The sequence below is a fragment of the Xyrauchen texanus genome, chromosome 16 (assembly GCF_025860055.1).
Source record: "Xyrauchen texanus isolate HMW12.3.18 chromosome 16, RBS_HiC_50CHRs, whole genome shotgun sequence".
NCBI classification, from domain to species: Eukaryota; Metazoa; Chordata; class Actinopteri; order Cypriniformes; family Catostomidae; genus Xyrauchen; species Xyrauchen texanus.
The window spans coordinates 43,034,317-43,061,701 of NC_068291.1; the positions used below are offsets into that span (position 1 = coordinate 43,034,317).

General features: G+C 37.9%; 1 protein-coding gene across 1 annotated transcript in view; it reads left to right on the top strand.

Annotated features, from left to right (window-relative positions):
* The window catches only part of LOC127657387 (1-phosphatidylinositol 4,5-bisphosphate phosphodiesterase beta-1-like), an 85,521-nt gene that overhangs the window by 20,368 nt on the left and 37,768 nt on the right, over positions 1-27,385 (top strand). The window contains 6 exon segments of the mRNA XM_052146146.1: positions 18,304-18,444; positions 18,636-18,715; positions 20,692-20,745; positions 20,851-20,926; positions 24,374-24,474; positions 27,048-27,214. Coding sequence (XP_052002106.1) covers positions 18,304-18,444; positions 18,636-18,715; positions 20,692-20,745; positions 20,851-20,926; positions 24,374-24,474; positions 27,048-27,214 — 619 coding nt within the window.

Here is a 27,385-nt window from a genome sequence, read left to right on the forward strand (position 1 = left end):
CCATTGAAAAGTGAAAACAATACTGAGACATTTATTCCATGCATACATTCTTATTAAAACTGATCACATTGTTGCAATAAGTTGTGTGTTGTTTACATGCATCCATCTGTTGGAAAGCAACCAGAGCTTTGCTAATGGCAGCAGAGTTGATAATGACCATATGGTTTGCGGAAAGACTTCCAGTAGCCCGCAGCTTTTCAAAGCATGCACGTGGGCATTCACATAATTCTTCTCAAACTTTTAAGGGGCCAATTCACTAAGGAACACCACTTATGCTCACAGTATTTTAGTGCAAAATCCTGTGTCTAAATATCCTATAGTATTCAGTAATGTTTGACCAAAATAAATTTTTCTCACTTTTTCTGAGTAGTACAAGACTTGGTGACTTTTCTTCCAAAAATAAAATTAAATTGGGCTTGTTTCGTTAAGTCTAAGTGGTCCTAAATAAAAAGTGACACCTTTGGTATTTCTGGTCAAAATGGACCAACTGTCGAAAATGTGTGGTAAATAACAAAAAATAGAGCATTTTTTAATCTGACAAATAAAATCAATAAATCAGTCACAATGCAGAAAAAACAGACAGAAATTACAGGGTGAGACCCTAAAACATCCTCAATGCAAAACACATTTTTACTTTAGAAAGTTTGAAATGTCAAAATGTTTACTCTGATTGTAACACCATGGTCAGGTTTGATTGCAGCATAATGACATTAACTGCAAAAACTGACACTTCAAATCCATTAAACATGCTAAACTTTGACAAATAACAGTTTGATAATGTCTAAATATATATCCAAATGTATATCTTGTGATAAATTATCAAATTAGGTTACAACAAGACATCAGAATACACAGTATGTGGCTACATCCATCCTCTGGCTGTTACTGGCATGACATGGTGTTCAAGTCATTTTATTTATATTTTGTTCTCCAGATGGCAGCAATCTGCCTCCAATTTATGTCACATTCTCATATGAGAAGTGTAGGTTCTGAAATGTAAATTTTTTTTCTTAAAAAATGCTTCTTTGTGTATACAAATAAATGATACAATTTAGAAATGTACATCTAAATAATAGCATAAAATCCCAAAAGAAATGCATAATTGTACATCAGGAAAGCAGAAATGAGAATGTGAATACCAAAGGGAGGTGCACTTTTTATATAACATGGGAGGGTTACATTTTTGTTTAGTTTCTTTGCTGTGTTGGCCATGCTTGTGGGTGCAAAAACAATGCATGCAAAGTAACGACACTATCAGCGGGTGCAATTCGTTCTCGGTGTCTTTTCCATTCAACACCATATATTTTTGGTCAAAATGGGAGAGATCACCTTTCTCTTTGTAATAAACCATTCCAGCATTGAACAGACAGAGAAACCAGTGAGATATAAGTCAGAACAAAGAGTAGAGCTTTTGATTTCTGTCTGCCTCAACCAAAAACAGAGTCTGGAAGAAGATTTGTAGCGCAAATCAGTGCCATGAAATCAGTCGCCCATCTGCCAGCACTCTGCAGCAGTGGATCTCAAACATGCTTCAGTGCTTTTACAAACCAAGATCTTCTTGTCGAGTCCTAATATATCATACTTGCTTTAATTGCTTATCAGCGACATGAAAAGGCTGGTGTCTACATCACAGTTAATCATATTGTTTGTGAGGTCAGTCACTATTCTTTGGTGGTTGAAAGAGATCCATTGAGCTCAAAGCCAGCGATTCTGTTTAGACCAAACACGCGTGGCCCCTTTACTTTGATATGACATGATTTGGTTTAATCCCGCTACCAAAGGCTGTGAGGTCTTGATACATGTTGCCATAGAAACTCTTTTGGAAAGGCTCCGTGTATGTGACCAAAGCCAAAGGCATTGGAGCTAATGAGGTTGCAGGAAAGGGCATCCAGTATGGCGAGGAGCTCTTCAGAAGACAAGGTGACAACAATGACAGCGGCTGTCCACCGCAGAAGCATAATCGCTGACTCATCTAAACATTCTCTTTAGATGCTCTGTCATCATTATAATGAATATGCATCTCAAGCATTCTTTCATGGCCGAAAGGGAGAGCAACAAAATGGGCACCGTTGATTATCACAGATTTGCCATGTGTGTAGGTGGAGCAACGGTTTTTGGTCACAAATACTTTAGCATCCATCTTGCAATGCACAAGCAACCCCCTAGAAACCATCCCAAACACTTTAGCAATGCCCTAGCAAAAATCCAGTACACTTAGCACCCACCTAGAAACTATCCAGAACACACTAGCAACCACATAGCATCACCCTACCAACAGGCAGGGCCGCTTTAATGCACGGGCTCATGGCAACGGGGGACCTGAACTCTTTGGGGTGGGGGGGGGAGTGGGTGCTGGTCTTACTAGAGAAGAAAGGTATGCTCTAACGTGAATGTCTGTCATAGAATTAATTATAAAATATAATTGCGCTTGGTAACAGATGCATGTTAAGGCAAGAAAGAGCATTTTAGCTTAGCATAAAGCTAAATATTCACATGACAATTTGCAAGAGTTTAAATACATATTTTTGCTGCTGCAAACATCAAAAACCCACCTAGTGTACACAACAACATCCTTTTCCGATCGTATGTGGATTCTGTTAATAAAATGAGGCAGAAAATATATTATTTGTAGCTTTATATACGGTTAAAGGCTACATTGGTTAGCATTTCTTCTAAAAAATACTGATAAGGCATGTAATTGTGTATTTATTGGATGTATGTTTCATCTAAGCGTTTCTAACGGTTTTGTTCAGCTGTAGAAACACGATGTAACTATTAAGTTCTCAAGGGAAAGTTCCTCAATGACGTCATATCCTGCTTTCACTCACAAAAGTGTGAATGCGCTCGTATGAATGAAACACATTGTGCTGTTCAAACGTTCAAACGCTCCTCATACCACACCAATTATATGAATAAATGTTTACCAACTGAATAGACTAAATATTAAATTAAACAAATGACAATAAAATGCAAAGTAATCTGTTCAGTAGTCAAAATACTTTTCGAAAGTAACTGTATTCTGATTATCAAGAATTTACATTGCAACTCTAGTGGAATACAGTCACTAATATTTTCTATTTTAAATACGTAATCCCCTTACATGTATTCCAATGCTCCCCGACCCTGCCTACCAACCCCCCAAAACACTTCAGCAACCATCTTGTAATGCTCTAGCAACCACCCAGTACTCCCTCTACCAAAAGCCATCTTGTAATGCTCTAGAATCTATCCAGTACACCCAAGCAAACACTTAGAAACCACCCAGAACACCCTAACAACCTCTTAGGATCACCCTACCAACCATCCAAAACACTTTAGCAACCATCTTGCAATGCTCTAGCAACCACCCAGTACACCTTAGCAACAGCCATCTTATAATGCTCTAGCAACTACCCAGTACACCCAAGCAAACACTTAGAAACCACCCAGAACAACCTAACAACCATACAAAACACTTTAGCAACCATCTTGTAATGCTCTAGAATCTATCCAGTACACCCAAGCAAACACTTAGAAACCACCCAGAACAACCTAACAACCATACAAAACACTTTAGCAACCATCTTGTAATGCTCTAGAATCTATCCAGTACACCCAAGCAAACACTTAGAAACCACCCAGAACAACCTAACAACCATACAAAACACTTTAGCAACCATCTTGTAATGCTCTAGAATCTATCCAGTACACCCAAGCAAACACTTAGAAACCACCCAGAACACCCTAACAACCTCTTAGGATCACCCTACCAACCATCCAAAACACTTTAGCAACCATCTTGCAATGCTCTAGCAACCACCCAGTACACCTTAGCAACAGCCATCTTATAATGCTCTAGCAACTACCAGTACACCCAAGCAAACACTTAGAAACCACCCAGAACAACCTAACAACCATACAAAACACTTTAGCAACCATCTTGTAATGCTCTAGCAACCACCCAGTACTCCCTAGCAACAGCCATCTTGTAATGCTCTAGCAACTATCCAGTACACCCAAGCAAACACTTAGAAACCACCCAGAACATCCTAACAACCAACTAGCATCACCCTACCAACCATCCAAAACACTTTAGCAACCATCTTGTAATGCTCTAGCATCCACCCAGTACTCCCTAGCAACAGCCATCTTGTAATGCTCGAGCAACTATCCAGTACACCCAAGCAAACACTTAGAAACCACCCAGAACACCCTAACAACCACCTAGCAGCACCCTACCAACTATCCAAAACACTTTATCAACTGTCTTGCAATGCTCTAGCAACCACCCAGTACTCCCTCTAGCAACAGCCATCTTGTAATACTCTAGCAACTACCCAGTACACCCAAGCAAACACTTAGAAACCACCCAGAACACCCTAACAACCATCCAAAACACTTTAGCATCCATCTAGCAATGCTCTAGCAACCACCCAGTACTCCCTCTAGCAACAGCCATCTTGTAATGCTCTAGCATCTATCCAGAGTACACTCAAACAAACACTTAGAAACTACCCAGAACACCCTAACAACCATCCAAAACACTTTAGCAACCATCTTGTAATGCTCTAGTAACCACCCAATACACCCTAGCAACAGCCATCTTGAAATGCTGTAGCAACTACCCAGTACACCCAAGCAAACATTTAGAAACCACCCAGAACACCCTAACAACCACCTAGCAGCACCCTACCAACCATCCAAAACACTTTAGCAACCATCTTGTAATGCTCTAGTAACCACCCAGTACACCCTAGCAACAGCCATCTTGTAATGCTCTAGCAACTATCCAGTACACCCAAGCAAACACTTAGAAACCACCCAGAACACCCTAACAACTACCTAGCAGTACCCTACCAACCATCCAAAACACTTTATCAACTGTCTTGCAATGCTCTAGCAACCATCCAGTACACCCGAGCATGTAAACAATTAAACAGCTCTTGGTTTTCCAGTGAAATGAACTGAAGTACAGGAATATTGTTTTATCAAATGCAGCGTTCCACCAGACAAAGAGAAAAATGCGAAGGTCTCTGGTTTTATTCGGGATAATTACAAAGGCCCTCTGCGCGTCTGGATCTGTCAGCTTGATGGGGCGATGTAACATATGCAGGTGTGCAGATAAAACTAAATCCAATTTATTTTCTCACTCAGCGGGGCCTTTCAATCTGCCTGGGCGTCCTGGAGAGAATAAAAAGAGACACATGAAACTTGCAAACGTGACAGAATTGCTGAGTTCACAGAGAATTATAGCCATCTTCAAGAGACTTCCTAAAGATCTGTTGAAATACATGATGCACAAAATGGTAAATCTGGGTTCCTTGCATTTCTGGATGGCGGAATAGACAAATTTATATCTTTGCTAGGATTTATAATGATTTATAATGCTCATTAATATTCTGACCACACTTCGCCCTATTCCGTCGTGTAATTATTCTCAAAGATTTATTGAGGTTTAGTGTATTAAGTTAGAAAACATTTATTCATATAATTGGTCCGATATGAGGAGTGTTTGAACAGCGGTGATACTCTTGTAATGTGTTTCATTCATACGAGCGCTTTCACTGTTGTGAGTGAAAAGGTGGATATGACGTCATTGAGGAACTTTCCCTTGGGAGCTTAATAGAGGAGCTACATCGTGTTTCAATAGCTTAAGAAGAAACAGTTCGAAACGCTTAGAAAGATGTAATAAATACACGATTACATGCCTTGCCAGTGTTTTTATGTGGTTAGGATATTTGTACAAGAAATGCTAACCAATGTAGCCTTTAACGTCGTATAGAAAGCTACAAATAATATATTTTCTGCCTCATTATATAAACAGAATTCACATACGATTGCAAAAGGATGTTGTTGTGTACACTAGGTGGGTTTTAGATGTTTGGAGCCGCAAAATACATATGCAAATTGTCATTTGAATATTTAGCTTTATGCTAAGCTAAAATGCTCTTGCCTTTACATGCATCTGTTACCAAGCACGATAATATCTTTGTGGAGCGGAGGGGGGCGGGGCCGGGTCGGAATATCACTCGCCCGGTCCCCAATCGGCCTGATGAGGCGCGTGAGGGATAAAGGCGGCCGGTGACGATGGTTCGAGAGAGAGAGAGAATTACGGGCATGTCCGTCTGTTTATGTTTGTGCTTTTGGTTTAAGTTTTCATTAAATATTATTTATGTTGACAAGCCGGTTCTCGCCTCCTCCTTGCCCATCCTTTAACTGTGTTACATTGGTGCCGAAGCCCGGGAAGGAGGAGGGATGTCCGTCGTAGAGTCACCGTCGTCCACCCTTGGGAGCGCCGCTGCCATCTGCCGGGTGACGGAGTAGCCCGACCGCCCGGATGCGGGGAACGGCCGTCGTCCGCGGAGCAAGTGGGGACTGGATAACCCGACCGTCTGGAGCGAGGGAGCCGCTGCAGGGGGCGGAGGAGTGCCCTGCCGTCCCCAGAGACGCAGAGGGGTCGAGGGAGACCGCCATCCGTGAGTGGAGGAGGGAAGAAAGTCTCTGACCGCCCGGAGCGGTAGAGCCGCTGCCAGGGGCGGAGGAGTGTCCCCATTTGCTGCCAGAAAAGCGGAGGTGCGTTCTGCCCGCTGGGGGTCGAAGGTTTCACTCCGGTTCGCCCGGGGTTGGAGCGGCTGTCGTCCGCCTGAGTGTGGAGGAGTGTTCGAGGACCACGCGACGGTACATCAGAGAACCGCTGAGTGAGCTTTTTTTCTCTCTCCTCTCTCTCTCTCTTTCGCACCGTGTTTTTTGTTGTTGTTTTCTTCCCCTCCTGTCTCCTCCCAGGGCGAGGAAGGCGGGGATGACCACGCGGGACGCAAGATACACCCCGCCCCAGGGATGGGGGGGGTGTACGTCATGCCGGTGGCCCATCCTTTAACTGTGTTACAATCTTATAAAGAATTATATGACGGACATTCACGTTAGAGCATACCTTTTTTCTCTAGTAAGACCTTTTATATTGGAGCACATATATAAAGTACAACCCCCCCATCGCATATTTACACTATGATCAATGGAAACATGTAAATGCTTCACGCTGCAACCGCCCCCCTTCAGGTGCTTCAGGCATCAATAATACCTCAAAATGAAGCAATCAGACTTTCATCTGGCAAATGACAAAACATTTTTTTTCTGGAAACATGAACTGCTGCGAGGAGACACATTCAGTCTTTGTATCCAGTCATCCAGACCAGCATCTGTGGGATGTTCCTCTAGTAAATGTGACTCATGACTCTGTTCTGGCCCCAGGGCCACTGGCGACAGCACACTCAGACCTTGGTTACACTTTTATTTAAAGCGGTTTCCTGCAACAGCATGACAGATAACACAGCTTCATTAGTGAACTACGCTGTGTGTTCTGGGCTAAGAATATTGCATGAATAATACATGCACTTATTTAATATTAAATTGACTCTTTAACGGGGGAGTTCTGTGTGAACTGGAAACGTTGCTATCTGTGTTCTGAGCGGTTTAAAGCCTGTTGCTATGCACTTGCTAGGGCATTGCTAAGGTGGTTACTTAAGTCAGTAGTGCCTGTCTACAAGTCTCTATGACCCCATTTCTACCTGGTATTAAGATGTGTTTCATTATCAGCCCTAAATACAAATGTGGTCAAAAATGCAAGTGACCAGATCGCTTTTGAGGTGTAAACGCTCATCCGCCCTGTCTGCATCCCGGCAGCAGTGAAGCACTGCTCCTCACCTGTCAATCAACCGCTGAGCTAAAACAAGAGTTTAAACTTTGCCGTTTACGAGCGGCTTTAAAAGGAAATAAATGCCTGATCTGAAATGTAAAAACACACTTATGCAGTAACACACTGAAATAGTGATTGATGTATGTCATCATGAAACAGAGACCCTCCCCTCCAAATCTGAACACAAGTGGTCACAGGAGACCAGGTGTAAACAGCAATGTGTCTCACCTGACCGCATGTGATTGGATCACCTGAGATGCATCATAATATCAGCTGAATACGGGGTCTATGATTCCTGGACTCTAGATCAGAATCAGGTCCCTCCTTCAATGTAAGTCAATTAGATCATTTCACCTGTTTTATCTTCCGCCTAAGTCCAATCACTTAGAAAACTCCTCAACAAGCCACATCATTTGTGGCATAATTTAACCTGCTCTCTTTGTAAAAAAACTTTACTATAATTACATTTTTGTTCATGAGTAAATCAGCAGATTATCAGTTCACAAACACTAACTGTCGCTCTGATTTGAAAGACTATATATTTAACCCTTATGCACTGTTCATCATTAAGTCAAAAGTGACCGGAAACAATAAACATGCAATTCTTTTAATTGTTATGAAAGAAATGTAACAACTCTAAATTAAATAATGTTGTATTTAGACTTTTTTTTAAATTTTATTTATGAATTTATTTACCTATATGCCCTTGAGCTTGAGAATTGACTTTTTAATTTTCTTATGAATATTTTCTCAAATACTGAAACAATCCTCATAAAAAATATACCATTTAAAAAACATAAAAAAAAACTGATGAAATTACAAATATAAACACTAGATAGCTGCAGAGAGCTACTTAATCATCCCTGATTGAAGAGAAGATGATTTGTGTGTGTGTGTAGTGTGTGTGTTTGTGTGTAGTGTGTGTGTTTGTGTGTCGTGTGTGTGTGTAGTGTGTCGTGTGTGTTTTTGTGTGTGTGCACGCATGTGTGTAGTGTGTGTGTAGTGTTGGTGTTTGTTTGTGTATATTGTGTGTGTGTGTGTATGTGTGTAGTGTGTGTATTGCATGTGTGTGTGTAGTGTGTGTGTGTGTGTGTGTGTGTGTTTATGTGTGTGTGTGTGTAGTGTGTGTGGGTGTGTAGTGTGTGTGTGTGTGTGTGTGTGTGTGTGTGTGTGTGTGTACAGTTTTGTGTGGTTTACAAGGATATTTTTGTTAGGGTACAAACTGGTAATTACAAGAGTATTATGCACTAAATGTGGTTTATGAGGACATTTCTAGTGTCTCCATAATTCAAATCGCTTAAAAAAACATACTAAACGATGTTTTATTGAAAATGTAAATATGCCGAATTTCTTTTGTGAGGGTTAGTCTTAGGGCAGGGGTCGGGAACCTTTTTTGACTAAGGAGCCAATATTTTAAATTTTTGGTTGATGCATTTTTTCGAAAGAGCCATAACACAAACAAATAATTTACTATTTTGAAAAACAATGTTTTTCAATCAAATAAAATGTTGTTATTATTGCACATAGACTACTCAAAAACAAACAAATATGCAAATATTAATAGGTAACATGTTGCATTATGTAATTGAGTACACGTGTTTGTGCGGGGCTCCATAAAAATACTTTTTACTTCATGAAAAATTTTACTTCGTTTTTGGGCTTGGCAATATGTAAAAAGCATTTGAATGGTAATCGCATTTAAAATATCAATATTCGATTATATGATCAATCCCCATGATCGGTGAATATTTTTGCTTGATTGATTTTGCTTTAAAAATGTTACTCATTTATTGAAACATTAAAAACTTAAACAAAAGACATTTCTAAATTCAAATAGCTCTTTAAACGAAAAGAAATACAAATAATGAAGTGATAAAAACATCCTCTATATAACCACCCTCCCCAAATCCAAACATTTACTGTCTCTGCTCCATTTGCCATCACGCAAGTATCCGTACGCAGCAACAGGTGCAAATTAAGGACTAAAGACAATTATAAATGTAAAGATAAATATAATAATCATCATAATAAATAAGCCTAAAACAATATTGTGTTCCCAAAAAATGCTGCCAAATGTGTGTGCTTATGGAAAGTGTTTGTGTTGCGTTTGTTAATACAGTTTATGCAGCCTAAAGAAAATAAAAACTCAATTTTAGGTTCAAGATGGACGTGTCCAGTATTACTTTATGATTTAATCACTTTGTTTCTTTAATACAAAGATTTGTGTATATATGACTGAATCTGCAGAGTTGCGTTCACAATGTGTAAGAGTGAACTAAACTCGCAGCACCTCACGAGATGATCGGAGATCATGTGCAGCATTCTCATAGACGACTTTATTCTTGCAAACAGTTTTCAGTCGAATGAAACACAGAAAAAGGAGTGAAAACTCTTTACATGTGCTTGTTTCACGAGACAGGGTCCCGTTACACGCCTCAGTGCATCAGACACGAGCACTGACGGCTTTTCTTTTGTCTGTTCTTAGAAATATAATAAAGTGAGTTTCTTCAAACAGCATTTCTTGTCATGTGTCACCCCGAGACACCTTTTGCATATAGATGAGGGAAATTACTCGTGCATGAAATGCATTTGGAGAGGCGCTCGCGAACAGGATTGAGTCTTGTCGTATTTTGCGGGTGCTATTTCACACCCTGGTTGCACATAAAAATAACGAACGTTCATAAAATCGCTCGTAGAAAATGCTCTTGACAGCTAAGATCAATAGTTATTGGGAAACGAGTCCCAGATCTCTATGTGTGTTGGAGAAGCGCTTTCATTGCAGAGCTCACCGCATGCACATCAAATCAGACGCCGCATCGGCGGCTTTTCTTTCATCTGTTCTTCAAAATATAATCACGTTTCGTCAAATGCACGTCTTTGGGTCTAATTCCTTGTAATAAATCACTCTGACAAGTCTTTCAGGTCTCCTTCCACAGTGGCTGGTACATCAGCAAAATACTGCCGGGTGTTCATTCCAAACCTTGTTCACCAGGAGTAGGCTGTCAAATTCGGGAGAAAGGAAACCAAAACAGTGTCATTGACTTCAAGCTTTGTAATCGCACCCACACTTTCCGTTGGAAAAGTCTCTCTAGAAAGATTTAAACGTTCATGTGTTGGTGAATGGTGAGAGACCCGGTGAGCCACTTCATTTTTAACAAAGAGCCACATGGCTCGCGAGCCATAGATTCCCGACCCCTGGATTAGGGGATATAATCTATAGTTCGTACAGTATAAAAGTAATTATGTCTATGGAGAGTCCTTATAAAGATAGCCGCACCAACATGTGTGTGTGTGTGTGTGTGTGTGTGTGTGTGTGTTCTGCATTGTGGCTGATTTATTGTTTTTTTCCTCTAACAAATAAAAAAAAAATCTGTTTTATAGTCTGACCAGTTCAGTTATGTGTGTGTTTATGTTTGTGTGTGATTGTGTTTTGTAATTTTGATGTTTGGTAGTCTCGACCCCTTCATGTCTCTGTGTGTTTTTTTTTCTGCACTGTGGCTGTTTTTTACATTTTATATAATAAATAATAATAATACAAAATAAATCTGTGATTTTTTGTGTTTCCCATTCATTTCCTATGGCGGTCACTTTTGACCGGGAACAGTACAATTGTAACTTTTTCTGCCGCTTAGACTGATCGAATGAACTCCAATTTCTTAGTGTGTGTTCATGTATCAAATGGACAAAAAGTCACCAAGTCTCGGACACGTCAGATAAAGGAAACCTGTTTTATTGAAGAAACAATATTGATTTTGGTCAGAAATGACCGAACAGTGCATGAGGGTTAACACTTGCATTTCATAACCCACTACAGGTGAAACTCGAAAAATTAGAATATTGTGCAAAAGTTCATTAATTTCAGTAATTCAACTTAAAAGGTGAAACTAATATATTATATAGACTCATTACAAGCAAAGTAAGATATTTCAAGCCTTTATTTGATATAATTTTGATGATTATGGCTTACAGCTTATGAAAACCCCAAATTCAGAATCTCAGAAAATTAGAATATTGTGAAAAGGTTCAGTATTGTAGGCTCAAAGTGTCCCACTCTAATCAGCTAATTAATCCAAAACACGTGCAAAGGGTTCCTGAGCCTTTAAATGGTCTCTCAGTCTGGTTCAGTTGAATTCACAATCATGGGGAAGACTGCTGACCTGACAGTTGTGCAGAAAACCATCATTGACACCCTCCACAAGGAGGGAAAGCCTCAAAAGGTAATTGCAAAAGAAGTTGGATGTTCTCAAAGTGCTGTATCAAAGCACATTAATAGAAAGTTAAGTGGAAGGGAAAAGTGTGGAAGAAAAAGGTGCACAAGCAGCAGGGATGACCGTAGCCTGGAGAGGATTGTCAGGAAAAGGCCATTCAAATGTGTGGGGGAGCTTCACAAGGAGCGGACTGAGACTGGAGTTACTGCATCAAGAGCCACCACACACAGACGGGTCCTGGACATGGGCTTCAAATGTCAAACGTCTTACCTGGGCTAAAGGCACAAAAGAGCAAATTTTGCATCTCATTTGGAAACCAAGGTCCCAGAGTCTGGAGGAAGAATGGAGAGGCACACAATCCAAGATGCTTGAAGTCCAGTGTGAAGTTTCCACAGTCTGTGTTGGTTTGGGGAGCCATGTCATCGGCTGGTGTTGGTCCACTGTGCTTTATTAAGTCCAGAGTCAACGCAGTCATCTACCGGGACATTTTAGAGCACTTCATGCTTCCTTCAGCAGACAAGCTTTATGGAGATGCTGACTTCATTTTCCAGCAGGACTTGGCACCTGCCCACACTGCCAAAAGTACCAAAACCTGGTTCAATGACCATGGTATTACTGTGCTTGATTGGCCAGCAAACTCGCCTGACCTGAACCCCATAGAGAATCTATGGGGCATTGCCAAGAGAAAGATGAGAGACATGAGACCAAACAATGCAGAAGAGCTGAAGGCCGCTATTGAAGCATCTTGGTCTTCCATAACACCTCAGCAGTGCCACAGGCTGATAGCATCCATGCCACGCCGCATTGAGGCAGTAATTAATGCAAAAGGGGCCCAAACCAAGTACTGAGTACATATGCATGATTATACTTTTCAGAGGGCCGACATTTCTGTATTTAAAATCCTTTTTTTTATTGATTTCATGTAATATTCTAATTTTCTGAGATTCTGAATTTGGGGTTTTCATAAGCTGTAAGCCATAATCATCAAAATGATATCAAATAAAGGCTTGAAATATCTTACTTTGCTTGTAATGAGTCTATATAATATATTAGTTTCACCTTTTAAGTTGAATTACTGAAATTAATGAACTTTTGCACTATATTCAAATTTTTCGAGTTTCACCTGTATATATACAAGCTTACTCTGGGGTGACTAGCTTACATGGTGGTGCTAGTAATGGAGTGTTCGACTTTAAACACAGAAGACTGGGGTTCAAGACCAGCAAAGCATCTGAGTTGTCGTGGCGACTTTAGTTATTGCATTGTTGATCTCACGTGTGCTTTTTTTACGTTTTAAGGTTTAGGATAGTGAGGTCAGTTTTGTTTATTTAAAAATACATATAGCTTTAACTTTAAAAACCTCATCTGTTTGGAATAATATTAAACTCGCTTTTAGCGCCCCTCAGTGGACATTTCACATTGAAACTGCAGCAATATATGTAATTAACCACGCAATATCATGTTGCAAAAATATTGCTACAGTAATGAATTTTCATGAGATCAGATTGAACAATTCATGTTTGTAACAACTGTTGTGGGACAGTAACTGCTGAAGGATTCAAGGTTTTGAGCAAGCATCAGTTATATGTTTATTCTGGATTTTCTGGATGAGAAATATGCATTTTTTTCTAACTGTTTTAATCTCCTTACTGTATCATTGGCATCTCCCCCAGAGCAGCTGTTTAACTGAGTCAGGAAATTTTAAGCTCCCATTTAATCATCAAAATCGCCATATGTGCTCAAGAGTCCAAACTGTCTGAAGGACATTTATGTTACATTTTCTCAAGCATCTTAAATCAAATGTACCTAATTTACTTAATTCATTTATGTTCCTGGTCTTATTGTGAACAATTTATCAGAGTGTGTTATTCGAAACAAAAACAAAATTTCACCAAAATGTACTAATGTATCAAAAATGTAACTGTAAATGTAACTTAATGTAATGTATATGACTTTCTTTCTTCTGCAGAACACAAACGGAGGTTTTTAGAAGAGTATCTCAGATCTGTAGGTACATACAATTCAAGCGGTGGCCAGAACTTTGAAGCTCCAAAAGCACATAAAGGCAGCATAAAAGTAAGCCATAAGACTCCAGTGGTTTAATCCATGTCTTCAGAAGCGATATGACAGGTGTGGGTGAGAAATAGGTCAATATTTAAGTCCTTTTTTACAATAAATCTCCACTTTCACTTCCACATTTTTCTTCTTTTGTTTTTGGCGATTCGCGTTCTTTGTGCATATCGCCACCTGCTGGGCAGGCAGGAGCATTTATGGTAATAAAAGGACTTAAATATTGATCTGTTTCTCACCCACATCTATCATATCACTTCTGAAGACATGGATTAAACCACGGGAGTCTTAAATAAATTACTTTTATGCTGCATTTATGTGCTTTTTTGAGCTTCAAAGTTTTGGACCCTGTTGACTTGCATTGTATGGACCTTCAGAGCTGAGATATACTCATTTGTGTTCAGCAGAAGAAAGACTGCCGACAATTTGTATTTCTTATTAAGGTGGAGGGACATTTTCATTCTATAAAGCATTCATTGGATAGAAAAATGGTATATGCCCTTTAGTGCAAGATTATTTAATGAATATATTTGGTCCATTTTCCTTAAAGAGAAGGCTGTTCATTTTAAACGAGCAAATAGATGAGCCTAAAGTAAACTAAAAGCCACAAATATCCACATTTGATTTCAAGTAGTCTTTGCATTTCTGAAGCCCTTTCATATAAATGATGGATTTCACCTGCTTATCAGCTTTTCACATTTATCTTGGGTGTATTGTGGGTATATTGTTTTTGTGAGTAACAGCTAAAATCTATAAAACATGGGGTGTCTTTCTATATTTGTTTTTTGCTAAATGCTCGTGCACTTTTGAGATTTTGTTGCTCACTGTTTCTCAACCTCATATTCATGCCATGCACTTATTTTTGCAGTGTTTTTTTTTTACACTTGATTCTATTTGTTCAAGCATTGGTTCTGCTGGGGCTCAGATAGCACTCAGCACATCAGAGCTTGATTGGAGAGACGTTGCGTTCGGTTGTAATTACCTGCTGGCAGCTGATAGAGTCAAACACACCTGTTGCACAGCTGCATGCACCGGGAGCGACATTTGTAGGAGAACACGTGAGATAAAAGATCTGCTCCTACCCGAACAACATATTTTAGACATCACCCTTTCCAAAAAACAAAAAGTCTAGTTTCTGGACAGAATCTAAGGCAGCATTGCATGTCTTTAACAGGGACTGAATGCGTTGAAAAAAGCACAGGAAAAAAGTCTAATTAAGGTTAGTGGTCGATATAAAAGCCAATAATACTATTTAAAGAAATAGTTCACCCCAAACTTATAATTCTCTCATCATTTATTCACCCTAAAGCCATCTCAGATGTGTATGAGTTTCTTTCTTCAGCAAAACACAAACTGAGATATTTCAGCTCCGTAGGTCCATACAATGCAAGTGAATGTTGACCAGAATTTTGAACATTGAAGCACCAAAAAACGCACATGGAGCATAAAAGTAACCCATAAGACTCCAGTGGTTTAATCCATGTCTTCTGAAGCGATCTAATTGGTTTTGGGTGAGAACTGACCAAAATATAACTCCTTTTTCACTTTAAATCATCTGCAGTCTCCTCAGCGATCATGATTCTTAGCTCGATTTCACTTCTTAGTGCTTGACGCTAGAGCGCTAGAGTATTTAAATTTTACATTTACATTTATGCATTTGGCAGACGCTTTTATCCAAAGTGACTTACAGTGCCCTTATTACAGGGACAATCCCCCCCAGAGCAACCTGGAGTTAAGTGCCTTGCTCAAGGACACAATGGTGGTGACTGTGGGGATCAAACCAGCAACCTTCTGATTAACAGTTATGTGCTTTAGTCCACCACTCCACCACCACAAAGATGTGCATCTGTTCTGCCTCGTAAAGGCAAAATGCAGCAATTACAGTACACGTTTGATCAAAATGATCAAATTGATCAATAAAATTGGGTCTTTTTAGACTTTTCAGTGCCATGAAACCCCAAATTTGTTGGTGTCCTTGTGAGGGACCCCTTCCTAAATATAAAAGCAGCTTTTTATGTTCATGTATTATGATTAGGGCTGTCGATTTAACATTAATTCAGTGCGATTAATTATATACTAAATACCGCATAAAATTTTTTTTCAATTAATCACGTCCCTGGACCATGAGCAATTCAAGCTTTGATTACCACCTGTTTTCTCCAGGGGGCAAGAAAAAGTATGTGAACCCTTTGGAATGAGCTGGTTTGTTGCATTCATTGGTCATACAATGTGATCTCATCTTCATCAAAGTCACAAGTATAGACAAACACAATGTGCTTAATATAACAGCACACAATTATAATCTTTCTTGTCTTTAATGAACATATCCCATTAAACGTTCACTGTGCTGTGAAAAAGTAAGTGAACCCCATATGTTAAAGATGACCAAAAATGCTAACTACAGTCATGAGTTGGCAAACCTGGCATCTGGTTAATGTAACTAAATTGTAGGTGCGGGTTAGAGCTTCTTTGATTAACAAAAAGCACTCAAACGTTTTGAGTTTGCTTTTCATAAGAAGCATCTGCTCACATGGACCATGCCTTGCAAAAAAATAGATCTCAGAAGTCCTATGATCAAGAATTTTTGCTTTGCATAAAACTGGAAATGGTCACAAAGTTATCTCAAAGAGATTTGATGTTCATCTGTCCACAGTTAGACTAATTGTCTATAAATGGAGATGATTTAGTACTATAGGGACTCTCACTAGAAGTGGCCGTCCAGCCAAGATGACTCAAAGGGAACACCGCAGAATGCTCAATGAGGTAAAAGGAGCCTGAGAGTGACAGATAAAGACTTTGAAGGAATTATTGGGACTGGTTAACATCTCTGTTCATGAGTCTAATATACGGATAACATTAAAAAGGTATGGTGTTCATGGCAGGACATGATGAAGGAAGCCGCTGTTTTCCAACAAAAACATTGCATTTACATTTATGCATTTGGCAGACGCTTTTATCCAAAGCGACTTACAGAGCCGTTATTACAGGGACAATCCCCCCGGAGCAACCTGGAGTTAAGTGCCTTGCTCAAGGACACAATGGTGGTGGCTGTGGGGATTGAACCAGCAACCTTCTGATTACCAGTTATGTGCTTAGACCACTACACCACCACCACACACCACATTGCTGCCTGAAGTTTGCCAAAGACCACCTTGATACTCCACAGCACTACTGGGAATATGTTTTGTGGACTGATGAAACTAAGGTTGAATAGTTTGGCGTAAAAAAGGCACAGCATACCAACATGAAAACATCATCCCAACGGTGAACTATGGTGGAGGGTGCATCATTACTTGGGCTGGTTTGCTGCTTCAGGGCCTGGACCGCTTGCCATCATCGAGGGAATTAATTAATTCCGGTATCAAGATATCCTACAGGATAATATCAGGGTGGCAGTGTGCCAGCTGAAGCTCAGTAGAAGTTGGGTGATGCAGCAGGGCAATGACCCTAAACATCGAAGTAAATCCGCAACAGAATAGCTTCAAAAAAAGAAATTCCAGCATTTGGAGTGTCCCAGACAGAGTCCAGACCTTAACCCAATAGAGACGCTGTGGAATGACCTCAAGAGAGACACCAGACATCCTAAGAATATGTCTGAACTGAAGCAGTTCTGTAAGGAAGAATGATCCAATATTCCTTCTGAACGTTGTGCAGGTTAATCCGCATCTACCGGAAAGGCTTGATTGAGGTTATCAAATCCAAGGGTTCACTTACTTTTTCCTCAGCACTGTGAATGTTGGGATGGGATGTGTTCAATAAAGACATGAAAGATTATAAATGTTTGTGTTGTTATCTTAAGCACATTGTGTTTGTCTATGCTTTTGACTTTGATGAAGATGAGATCACATTTTATGACCAAAAATGCAGGAAGCACAAAGGGTTCACATACTTTTTCTTAACACTGTATTTTTCCAAAGCAGCTTTTCTGAGAATATGTCCTTATAAGTCATAGTTACTGTTGCGAGTTTGATGGACAGCATAGACAAAGCTGTTAGTAGATTTTGGAATAACTACTTTTAATCGGGTTATCGATGCTGATTGACCAAATAATCAACCTGATCGATATAAAAACCTCCCAGAGACATTTATGTTGGATGAGGAAGAGACCTTTGATGGGAGCAAGTATCAGCCTGATCTTCTTCTCACTGAACTAAAGTGTGTAAAGCATCTGGGAAATGTTTTTCATCAGCATCAGGTGCTCAGCATCTCAGGAGTTTTAACGAGCAGAAAGAAGAGCTTGTTGCAAATGGTTGTGGTTGAAATCACAACAACCGCTAAGCATCCGTAAAGAGGCTTAGTGGCTTATTTGGAGATGTTTTACGTCACTGAGGCTGAATTATTTTATTCCCTCAGGAAGCGAAGCTCCGAGAACTGCTGGATGTGGGGAATCTTGTGGGGCGGATTGAGAACTGGACATTGACGGTGGTGACTGGACCCGACATGGTCAACATCCAGTACATAAACTTCATGGCCTTCCAGGAGGATGTCGCCAAGGTATCTCAATTAGCATTAATAATGTACACTTCCTCTAAACATTTTATTGCGTAAAAATGATCTTATATTTTAGAGTGTGTCTCAATGTACCTCATTGAGGTATTTATACAGTATAAATTTCAGTCAGGGTACTTGACCTGGTTTGCTTTAATAAAAATGTATTTTTCGTTTATGATTTGTCATCCATAAAGGAGTGGGCAGAAGAGCTGTTTAGTCTGGCGTCCAACCTACTCGCTCAAAACATGGGCAGAGAATCGTGTCTGGAGAAAGTGTGAGTACCTGACTATGAATTGTATCGCGTAAGCTCAGACAATGAAGCCGTTTACACCAGTAATGATGAAATAATGAGTTACTCATTTCAAGACAGTTCTTTCAGGGGAAGATTGTCTTGTTTATTTCTTCTTGCTGAATTACCATTCTTGGTGTTTAAAAAATGTTTGTATGTAAAGAACATGTTTGGGTCATAATTCACCCCAAAATAAAATTATGTATCTTCCTGAGACCCCCCAAAAAAGTGCATTTGTTTAATGTGAATATAGTGTCTGGGGCATAAAAAACATATCACAATAATAGTTGTTTTTTTTATTAAAAAGGGTATATATATATATATATATATATATATATATATATATATATATATATATATATATATATATATATATATATAATATTTATTTATGTATTTTGCATTAGGGTAATGATATATTTATATAATTTATTTATTTTGCATTAGAGTAATGATACATTTATATTATTTATTTATTTTGCATTAGGGTAATAATATATATATATATATATATATATATATATATATATATAATTTATTTATTTTGCATTAGGGTAATGATACATTTATATAATTTATTTATTTTGCATTAGGGTAATGATATATATATATATATATATATAATTTATGTATTTTGCATTAGGGTAATGATACATTTATATAATTTATTTATTTTGCCTTAGGGTAATGATATATATATATATATATATATATAATTTATTTATTTTGCATTAGGGTAATGATACATTTATATAATTTATTTATTTTGCATTAGGGTAATGATATATTTATATAATTTATTTATTTTGCATTAGGGTAATGATATATTTATATAATTTATTTATTTTGCATTAGGGTAATGATATATTTATATATATAATTTATTTATTTTGCATTAGGGTAATGATATATTTATATAATTTATTTATTTTGCATTAGGGTAATGATATATATATGTCATGACCTTAATGCACAAAAAAATCTTATTCACATTATTTTAATGTAAAAAATAGTTATATTTCATTTAAATTATAAATATTAATGCATAGAGGTATTTGTTGTTCTGTCTTTAATTTATTCTGATTAAAAAACACTCTGCATAATGTTCTATTTGTTAAGGGGATAGTTCACCTAAAAATGTTAAATCTCTGAAAAACACAACAAATATTTCAGCTCTGTAGGTTCATACAATGCAAATGCATGGTGACCAGAAATTTGAAGCTAAAACAAAATCACATAAAGGCAGCATAAAAGTAATCCATACTACTCCAGTGGTTTAATCCATGTCTTCAGAAGTGATATGATAGGTGTGGGAGAGAAACAGATCAAAGTCCTTTTTTTGTTATAAATTTCCCCTTCTTCTGTTGTTGTTAATCTTCTGTTGTTTTTGGAGATTCAAATTATTCATGCATATTGCCACCTACTGGCAGGGAGGAAAATGTATAGTAAAAAAGACTTAAATATTGATCTGTTTCTCACCCACACCTGTCATATCACTTCTGAAGACATGGATTAAACTACTGGAGTTTTGATTACTTTTATGCTGCCTTTATGTGCTTTTTTGAGTTTCAAAGTTTGGACTCTGTGGACTTGAATTGTATGGACCTTCAGAGCTGAAATATTCTGCTAAAAATATTAATTTGTGTTCATACAAAATAAAGAAAGTCACACACATCTGGAATGGCATGAGGGTGAGTAAATGATGAGAGCATTTGAATTACAGCACTGAGAGTCTAATGGGAGTAACTTTTGAGAATAACTAAATTACAAAAAAAGATCTATACCATCTAGATATTTCACAGTAATGTGCATTTGGGAGAAATGTGCTAAATTTATTAAATGTCACAATGCAACAAATCTTGTTGTTCCCCCCTTTGATTTTGGGATAAAATATTTCCCAGACCTGTTTTTGCGAGATTCGCCCATGTATCTTTCCATAAAATTGTTTTGTTTGTCACCAGTTACACAAGACTCAAGCTGCAGCCCAATCAAGAGGGGCGAATCCCTGTGAAAAAGTAAGACACTGACCGTATTGACCTCTAACTCTCGTTATATATCACAAAGTGAGTCTCTTGTTAGATTTGAATCCTCCCTGTTTAATGTTCCTCTCTTTTGTGAAGCATATTCCGTATGTTTTCGGCTGACCGTAAGCGTGTGGAGACAGCGCTGGAGAGCTGTAATCTTCCGTCCGGCCGGGTGAGCATATGTGCAGATAATCACTCCAGATCCCCGCTGGAAGACAGGAAGATGGCATGTTTCTACAGGAAGTACATGCATTGCCATCACCGCAAAAAATGTCCAGTTGAATCAAAGCGCAATGCCATTCTATGTTCTGGACAAATGGCATCTTTTATTTCCGACCTATAGAAAACTTTACCTACTGACCCTATTGTTGCTGTGCTGTGCAATACAGGCTTTAGTGAAGCAGCACAACATAATGGAGCGAATTACACATGATTTGAACTAGACGTCTTTTGGACTTGATTCAGTAAAATGACCGAATCCAGATGATTTAAGCAGTTTACAGCTACTTTTGGGGGGTTAGATTCCAGAAACTTACAAGTTGGCAGAAAGGAGTTTTATTCCTCATTGGGAATAGATATTAAGGCATGATTTTCTATAAAGCTCAGCCTTTGTCTGAGATGATAAAAATGAGAAATCTTTAAAAAAAATGTAGTTTATAAAACATTTATAGCATTTTATATATACATATAAAAAAGTTTTAAACACATTTTTCTAATATATATATTTTTTACAATATTTGTAAATAAATTTGAGTCACAAATATCAAGACATTTTCTGTGGGTTACTTCATTTGACCTGAGCAAATAAAAAATATATATATATATATTTTTTTAAATATCAGATATTTTTTTAAACTTCACACACAGACAGACACGAGGGTCTGAAGGGGTCCTCTTTATTTTATTCTGTTTTACCTGCATGTTGGTTATACCACCTGACTTTGATTCGGTTGACAATATTAATCATATTTTAAAACAAAATTGTTTCACTGTTATTTTCTGAAACAATTCTAATGTCAACAAATTATTTATTTATTTATTTTTTACTTCTGTTTTTGTTCTCCAGACAGTCACACCACTTATGATGCGTTCACATACAATGCAAATCGAGTGTTTTACGCGGAACGATTATATAGTCAATGCAAAGAAGCGAATAGACGCAAAGTCACGGCCGGTGGTGCGCATGATATAAATGGCGCGAAGCAAAAACGCAAAATCAAAACAAAGAGTTGAATTTTTTTTTTTTTGTTTGTTTGTTTTTTTTAAAAAAAAAATATTTATTTTTTTATTGAAAATTCAAAAAAAATAAAAAATAAAATCAGACAATTGTCATATCACAAATAAACCAATAACAAACAGAAGATACAAGAAATATAACATGAATAATAACAATAGAATAAATGTTTTTTTTTTAAATAAATAAATACATAAAATAACAAACTTCAATTGATAGTATAGTTAGTATTGCCTTACATTCTTTTAAACAAAAAATTTAGAGTATAAATCAGATATTAGCATAGCTTTCTTATTTTTAACCAATTTAAGAGACTCAAAATAAAATTCAATTTCAATTTGAAATAATTTAAAACAAGGTTTAGAATTAGAAAATTTTGCTTTATGAATATGAAACTTACCTAGTAAAATAAAGGTATTAACAATATTAATTAGCTTTCTGTCTTTACAATCAAAAAAGGTAATAATTTGTGAGCAAAATATCCGCATGTCGCGAAAGCCTATCAGCATTGAGGTTGTCCGGATGTCACTGACGTACTGACGTAGTAGCAGAAGAAATCTGGATAATTGAATAATATCATGCACCCAAACACGACGGCGTTTGGTTTTCCGACGTATCTGGGACTTCCACAACAGATACAGAGCAGCAATTGTTGTGATATCGAACTGGTTGATGGCAGAAAGATAAGTTGTCGTAGAAGCCCCTCCTCCTGTCTCGCGCGAGCTTCGTGTTGAATGTGAACACCTCCAGTGGTCAAACTCGCGCGAGCAATGCGAGGCGAACATTTTATTCGCGTTGTATGTGAACGCACCATTAGACATTGTTTACTTAACCCACAGAAAATGACCATAATGACTTTCAACTCTCAAAAAAAATGTCATCATAGTAAAAATGTGTTTTTTAATAACTTAAAAGGTGCACACGGTAATTCTTTCCTCATTAAAAATGTTGAACTCCTAAAAACAGTCATTGTAATTTTGTAATGTTGGAAATAACGAGCACTCACAGTACAATGAAGAGTCCAGTCATATCGGTAACCTTATAAAAGCTGTTTTATTCTACACAGAGAGGGTCCGCACATGGGGGCGGCCATGTTAGCATCACATGACCAGCCGAACACTACTGGCTTAATCTCATTAACCGTCCTGTTATTGGACACTTTCACTCGTTAATTAAAGTCATCATAACTGACTGTGAAAGTGAATCTCTACAATGGCATCTGAAACTGAAAACTAGTGATTTTAAATGATGCTGCATCCAAGCCACTAGGTGTCAGTGTGAGTCCAAGATGACACAAAGACAACAATTACTCACTGCACCTTTAATAGGTCTGGACAAATTAAATGATCTTCACATCATTGACCTGTAAAGCTGCTTTGAAATGATGTGTATTGTGAAAAGCACGATGCGATTAAAAATGAAATATGGTCCAATTCCTCAAGTAAATTCGATTTCTCGACAGTCAACTTCTCAAAGTCCAATGCATACAATTTGTATCATTTCTGAATGTTATTAAAGGACACACTGTAATGTGATAACCCAGAAATCACTTGTTTTTTCCCTTGTATAAAGTCACGACTCTGTTGAACAGCAGAAGCACATAGCATGCATGCTGTTACAGTAATGCTGCTTCACTTATGTGTGCATTGTAAAACAGTAAGAAGAGAAGTCCATTTGTTTGCCTTTTTGTTTTAAGGCAAATCTAAAGGTCGAGTGGTTGCCACAGGGAGATTTTGAGAATCCATAATGTTAAAAGGCCTCAGGGGACTACACAGAGAATAGTGTGCAGCTAATGAGAACGAATCATTGTGTTATTTGCGCTGGTCTCCGCGTCTGACTCACTCGCATGTGTTTTTTTGATTTTATATTTTGACCAACAGAGCATTAATCAGCCGCCGGCTTTGGCACGGCCTTCCAGACTGAAAGCTTTGCTTGATTATTTTGAATGTTTGCTACGAGAGACGGATGTCTAACGGCGTGCGGTTGACGTGGAGTAATGTTTGCTCTGCGACAGCTTCGTCCATTATTGGGTTTGTCGCAACAGCCCAATTGATTGGGTGTCAGATTAACTGGACGTTTGTAGACTTGGTTGGAATGATCTAATTCATTTAAAGCAAGCTCGGATCTTTTAGCTGTTATTAATATGAGACTGCGCATTATTAAAAGCATGTTTACTCTATTTTTGGTTTCATCTTAAGATATGTTTTGATTGATGGATGTGATCAATTCATTCAAACATTTGACGGATTTGTGAGCGCACACATAACACTGGTGTTAGACTGAAGAGTCATTATTAAAACCCGTCTGAACTTTAAGCACTTTGTAAGATAACATTATGAATTGAAATTGCAGTGTTTGATTGTGTGTTCTCCTTCGTCCATACAGAATGACTCCATCCCGTTGGAGGATTTAACTCATGAAGTTTACAAGTCATTCATCAATAACCTCTGCCCACGATCGGAGATCAACCAAATCTTTGCTGATCTGTAAGTGTTTATCATGTTTCAGGTGTCCTAATGATAGATATATATATTGTCCTAACTAGCTACAACTTATATATGGCATACTAATATCAAAAGTGTATTTTTAAATATATGTTGTCATATGAATAACAAGTGAATTGAGTACATTTCACAAGTTGAGTTGGATACGACTGACAATAATGTGCTTGTTCAAGTGATTCTGTTAGAGAGTCATATGTGAACTCAGAAACTGCTCAGGGCAGCATGTCCAAAAACCATCGTAAGCCTAAGTAGATCGTTGAAACCATTGGCGCCAATGGTTTCTACGATCAGTGTAAGCTTGCGATGCTTTTGGGAAATGCTGCCCTGATGGATTCAGTAGGTTCATTTAGTGAAGGATTCATTAGACTGATTCAAATGGATAACTTGTGAGGTGGTTAGTCGTTTGGATTTATTAATTTTAAGGAATCTGTTCATAAGAGTCATTTAGAATGGATAATTCAAAGAACTGAATCATAAGAGACATTTGGAATGGTTCATTCAAAGAATTGAAATGTACATTTTACATTTAAATTTATGAATTTGGCAGATGTTTTTATCCAAAGCGACATAGAGCCCTTGTTACAGGGACAATCCCCCCGGAGCAACCTGGAGTTAAGTGCCTTGCTCAAGGACACAATGGTGGTGGCTGTCGGAATCGAACCGACAACCTTCTGCTTAACAGTTTAGTGCTTTAGCCCACTACGCCACCACCACTTGAAGAACCATTTCATATAAGTCATTTGGAATGCTCATACAAAGATCCAGTTCATAAGAATCATTTGTAATGATTCATTCGATGAACCGGTTCATAAGAGTCATTTTGAATGGTCCATTCATAGATCCGGTTCATACAACTCATTTTAAATGATTAATTCTAAGAACCGGTTCATACGAGTCATTTGGAGTGGTTAATTCAAAGAACTGGTTCATAAGAGTCATTTGGAATAGTTTAACCAAATAACCATTTCATATGAGTCATTTGGAATGGTCCATTCAAAGATCCGGTTCATACGAATCATTTTAAATGATTCATTCTAAGAACCAGTTCATACGAGTCATTTGGAATGGTTATTTCAAAGAACTGGTTCATAAGAGTCATTTGGAATAGTTTAACCAAATAACCATTTCATATGAGTCATTTGGAGTGGTCCATTCAAAGATCCGGTTCATACGAATCATTTGGAATGGTTAATTCAAAGAACTTGTTCATAAGAGTCATTTGGAATGGTTTAATCAAATAACCATTTCATATGAGTCATTTTGAATGGTCCATTCAAAGATTCAGTTCATACGAATCATTTGGAATGGTTAATTCAAAGAACTGGTTCATACGAGTCATTTGGAATAGTTTAACCAAATAACCATTTCATTTGAGTCATTTTGAATGGTCCATTCAAAGATCCGGTTCATACGAATCATTTGGAACGGTTAATTCAAAGAACTGGTTCATACGAGTCATTTGGAATATTTTAACCAAATAACCGTTTCATATGAGTCATTTTGAATGGTCCATTCAAAGATCCGGTTCATATGAATCATTTGGAACGGTTAATTCAAAGAACTGGTTCATACGAGTCATTTGGAAAAGTTTAACCAAATAACCGTTTCATATGAGTCATTTGGAATGGTCCACTCAAAGATCCGGTTCATACGAATCATTTGGAATGGTTAATTCAAAGAACTGGTTCATAAGAGTCATTTGGAATAGTTTAACCAAATAACCGTTTCATATGAGTCATTTGGAATGGTCCACTCAAAGATCCGGTTCATACGAATCATTTGGAATGGTTAATTCAAAGAACTGGTTCATAAGAGTCATTTTGAATGGTTTAATCAAATAACCATTTCATATGATTCATAAATTGTTCATTAAATTGGACTTTACTAGTTGTGCGTGGATGCCGTGAAGAATAGCATGAAGCCTCCACATGCGCTATGTCTCCGCAGTAACATGCTCAACAAGCCACGTGATAAAATGCACAGATTGACGGTCTCAGACCGTCCCGGATTGAGGTGAGTCACTACGCCACCATTGGGAACTGGGCTCCCCAAATTTTTTTTTATCATGTTCAATTCAAACTGCAAGCCTGTAACTCTGGTAAATTCTCATAATCATTTAATTTCAAGCTACATTTACTGAATTTGGCACAGACCTCCAAGCTGTTCTGACTCAGGTTGCTATTACTTTTATAACTGATTGCAAAATCCCATAGACTTAAAGTAAAGGTGCTGTTAGTGATTTTGTGTATGGAGCGGTAAACAGACAATGTTCCTTCCTACTCTCCGAAAGATATTCATGAAATAAGTGTCCTTAAATATCTCTGTGACAGCTCTAAGCAAACAAGTGTCCACTGACCACGGTTTTTGACCCTTTTGCCTGTCAATCATATTGTCTGTTCTCTTAGTACTGTAGTTGAAGCGGATGACTGAGGCTTAAGCCCAAATTATACATATCTATTTACCTATCTAGTCGAGAGTTGGTCTTTTATGCAAACAATTCACATGAAATCATTCACTTATTTTCTCTTTATCTCTCTCTGTTTTTCTGTATCCAGTGGTGCGAAGAGCAGAAACTATCTCACCATGGATCAAATGACCGACTTCATAAACAACAGACAGCGAGACCCTCGACTCAATGAGATCTTGTACCCTCCAGTGAAGCCTGAGCAAACACAACTGCTCATGGATAAATTTGAGCCCAACCCAGGAATGACCCAGAAAGGTCTGTTTAGAAACGAAGTCTTCAAATATGTTTGTTAAACATGTATATTCTGTCATTATTTACTTTGAGTATTCCTAGTGGGCTAAAGCACATAACTGGTAATCAGGAGGTTGCTGATTTGATCCCCACAGCCACCACCATTGTATCCTTGAGCAAGACACTTAACTCCAG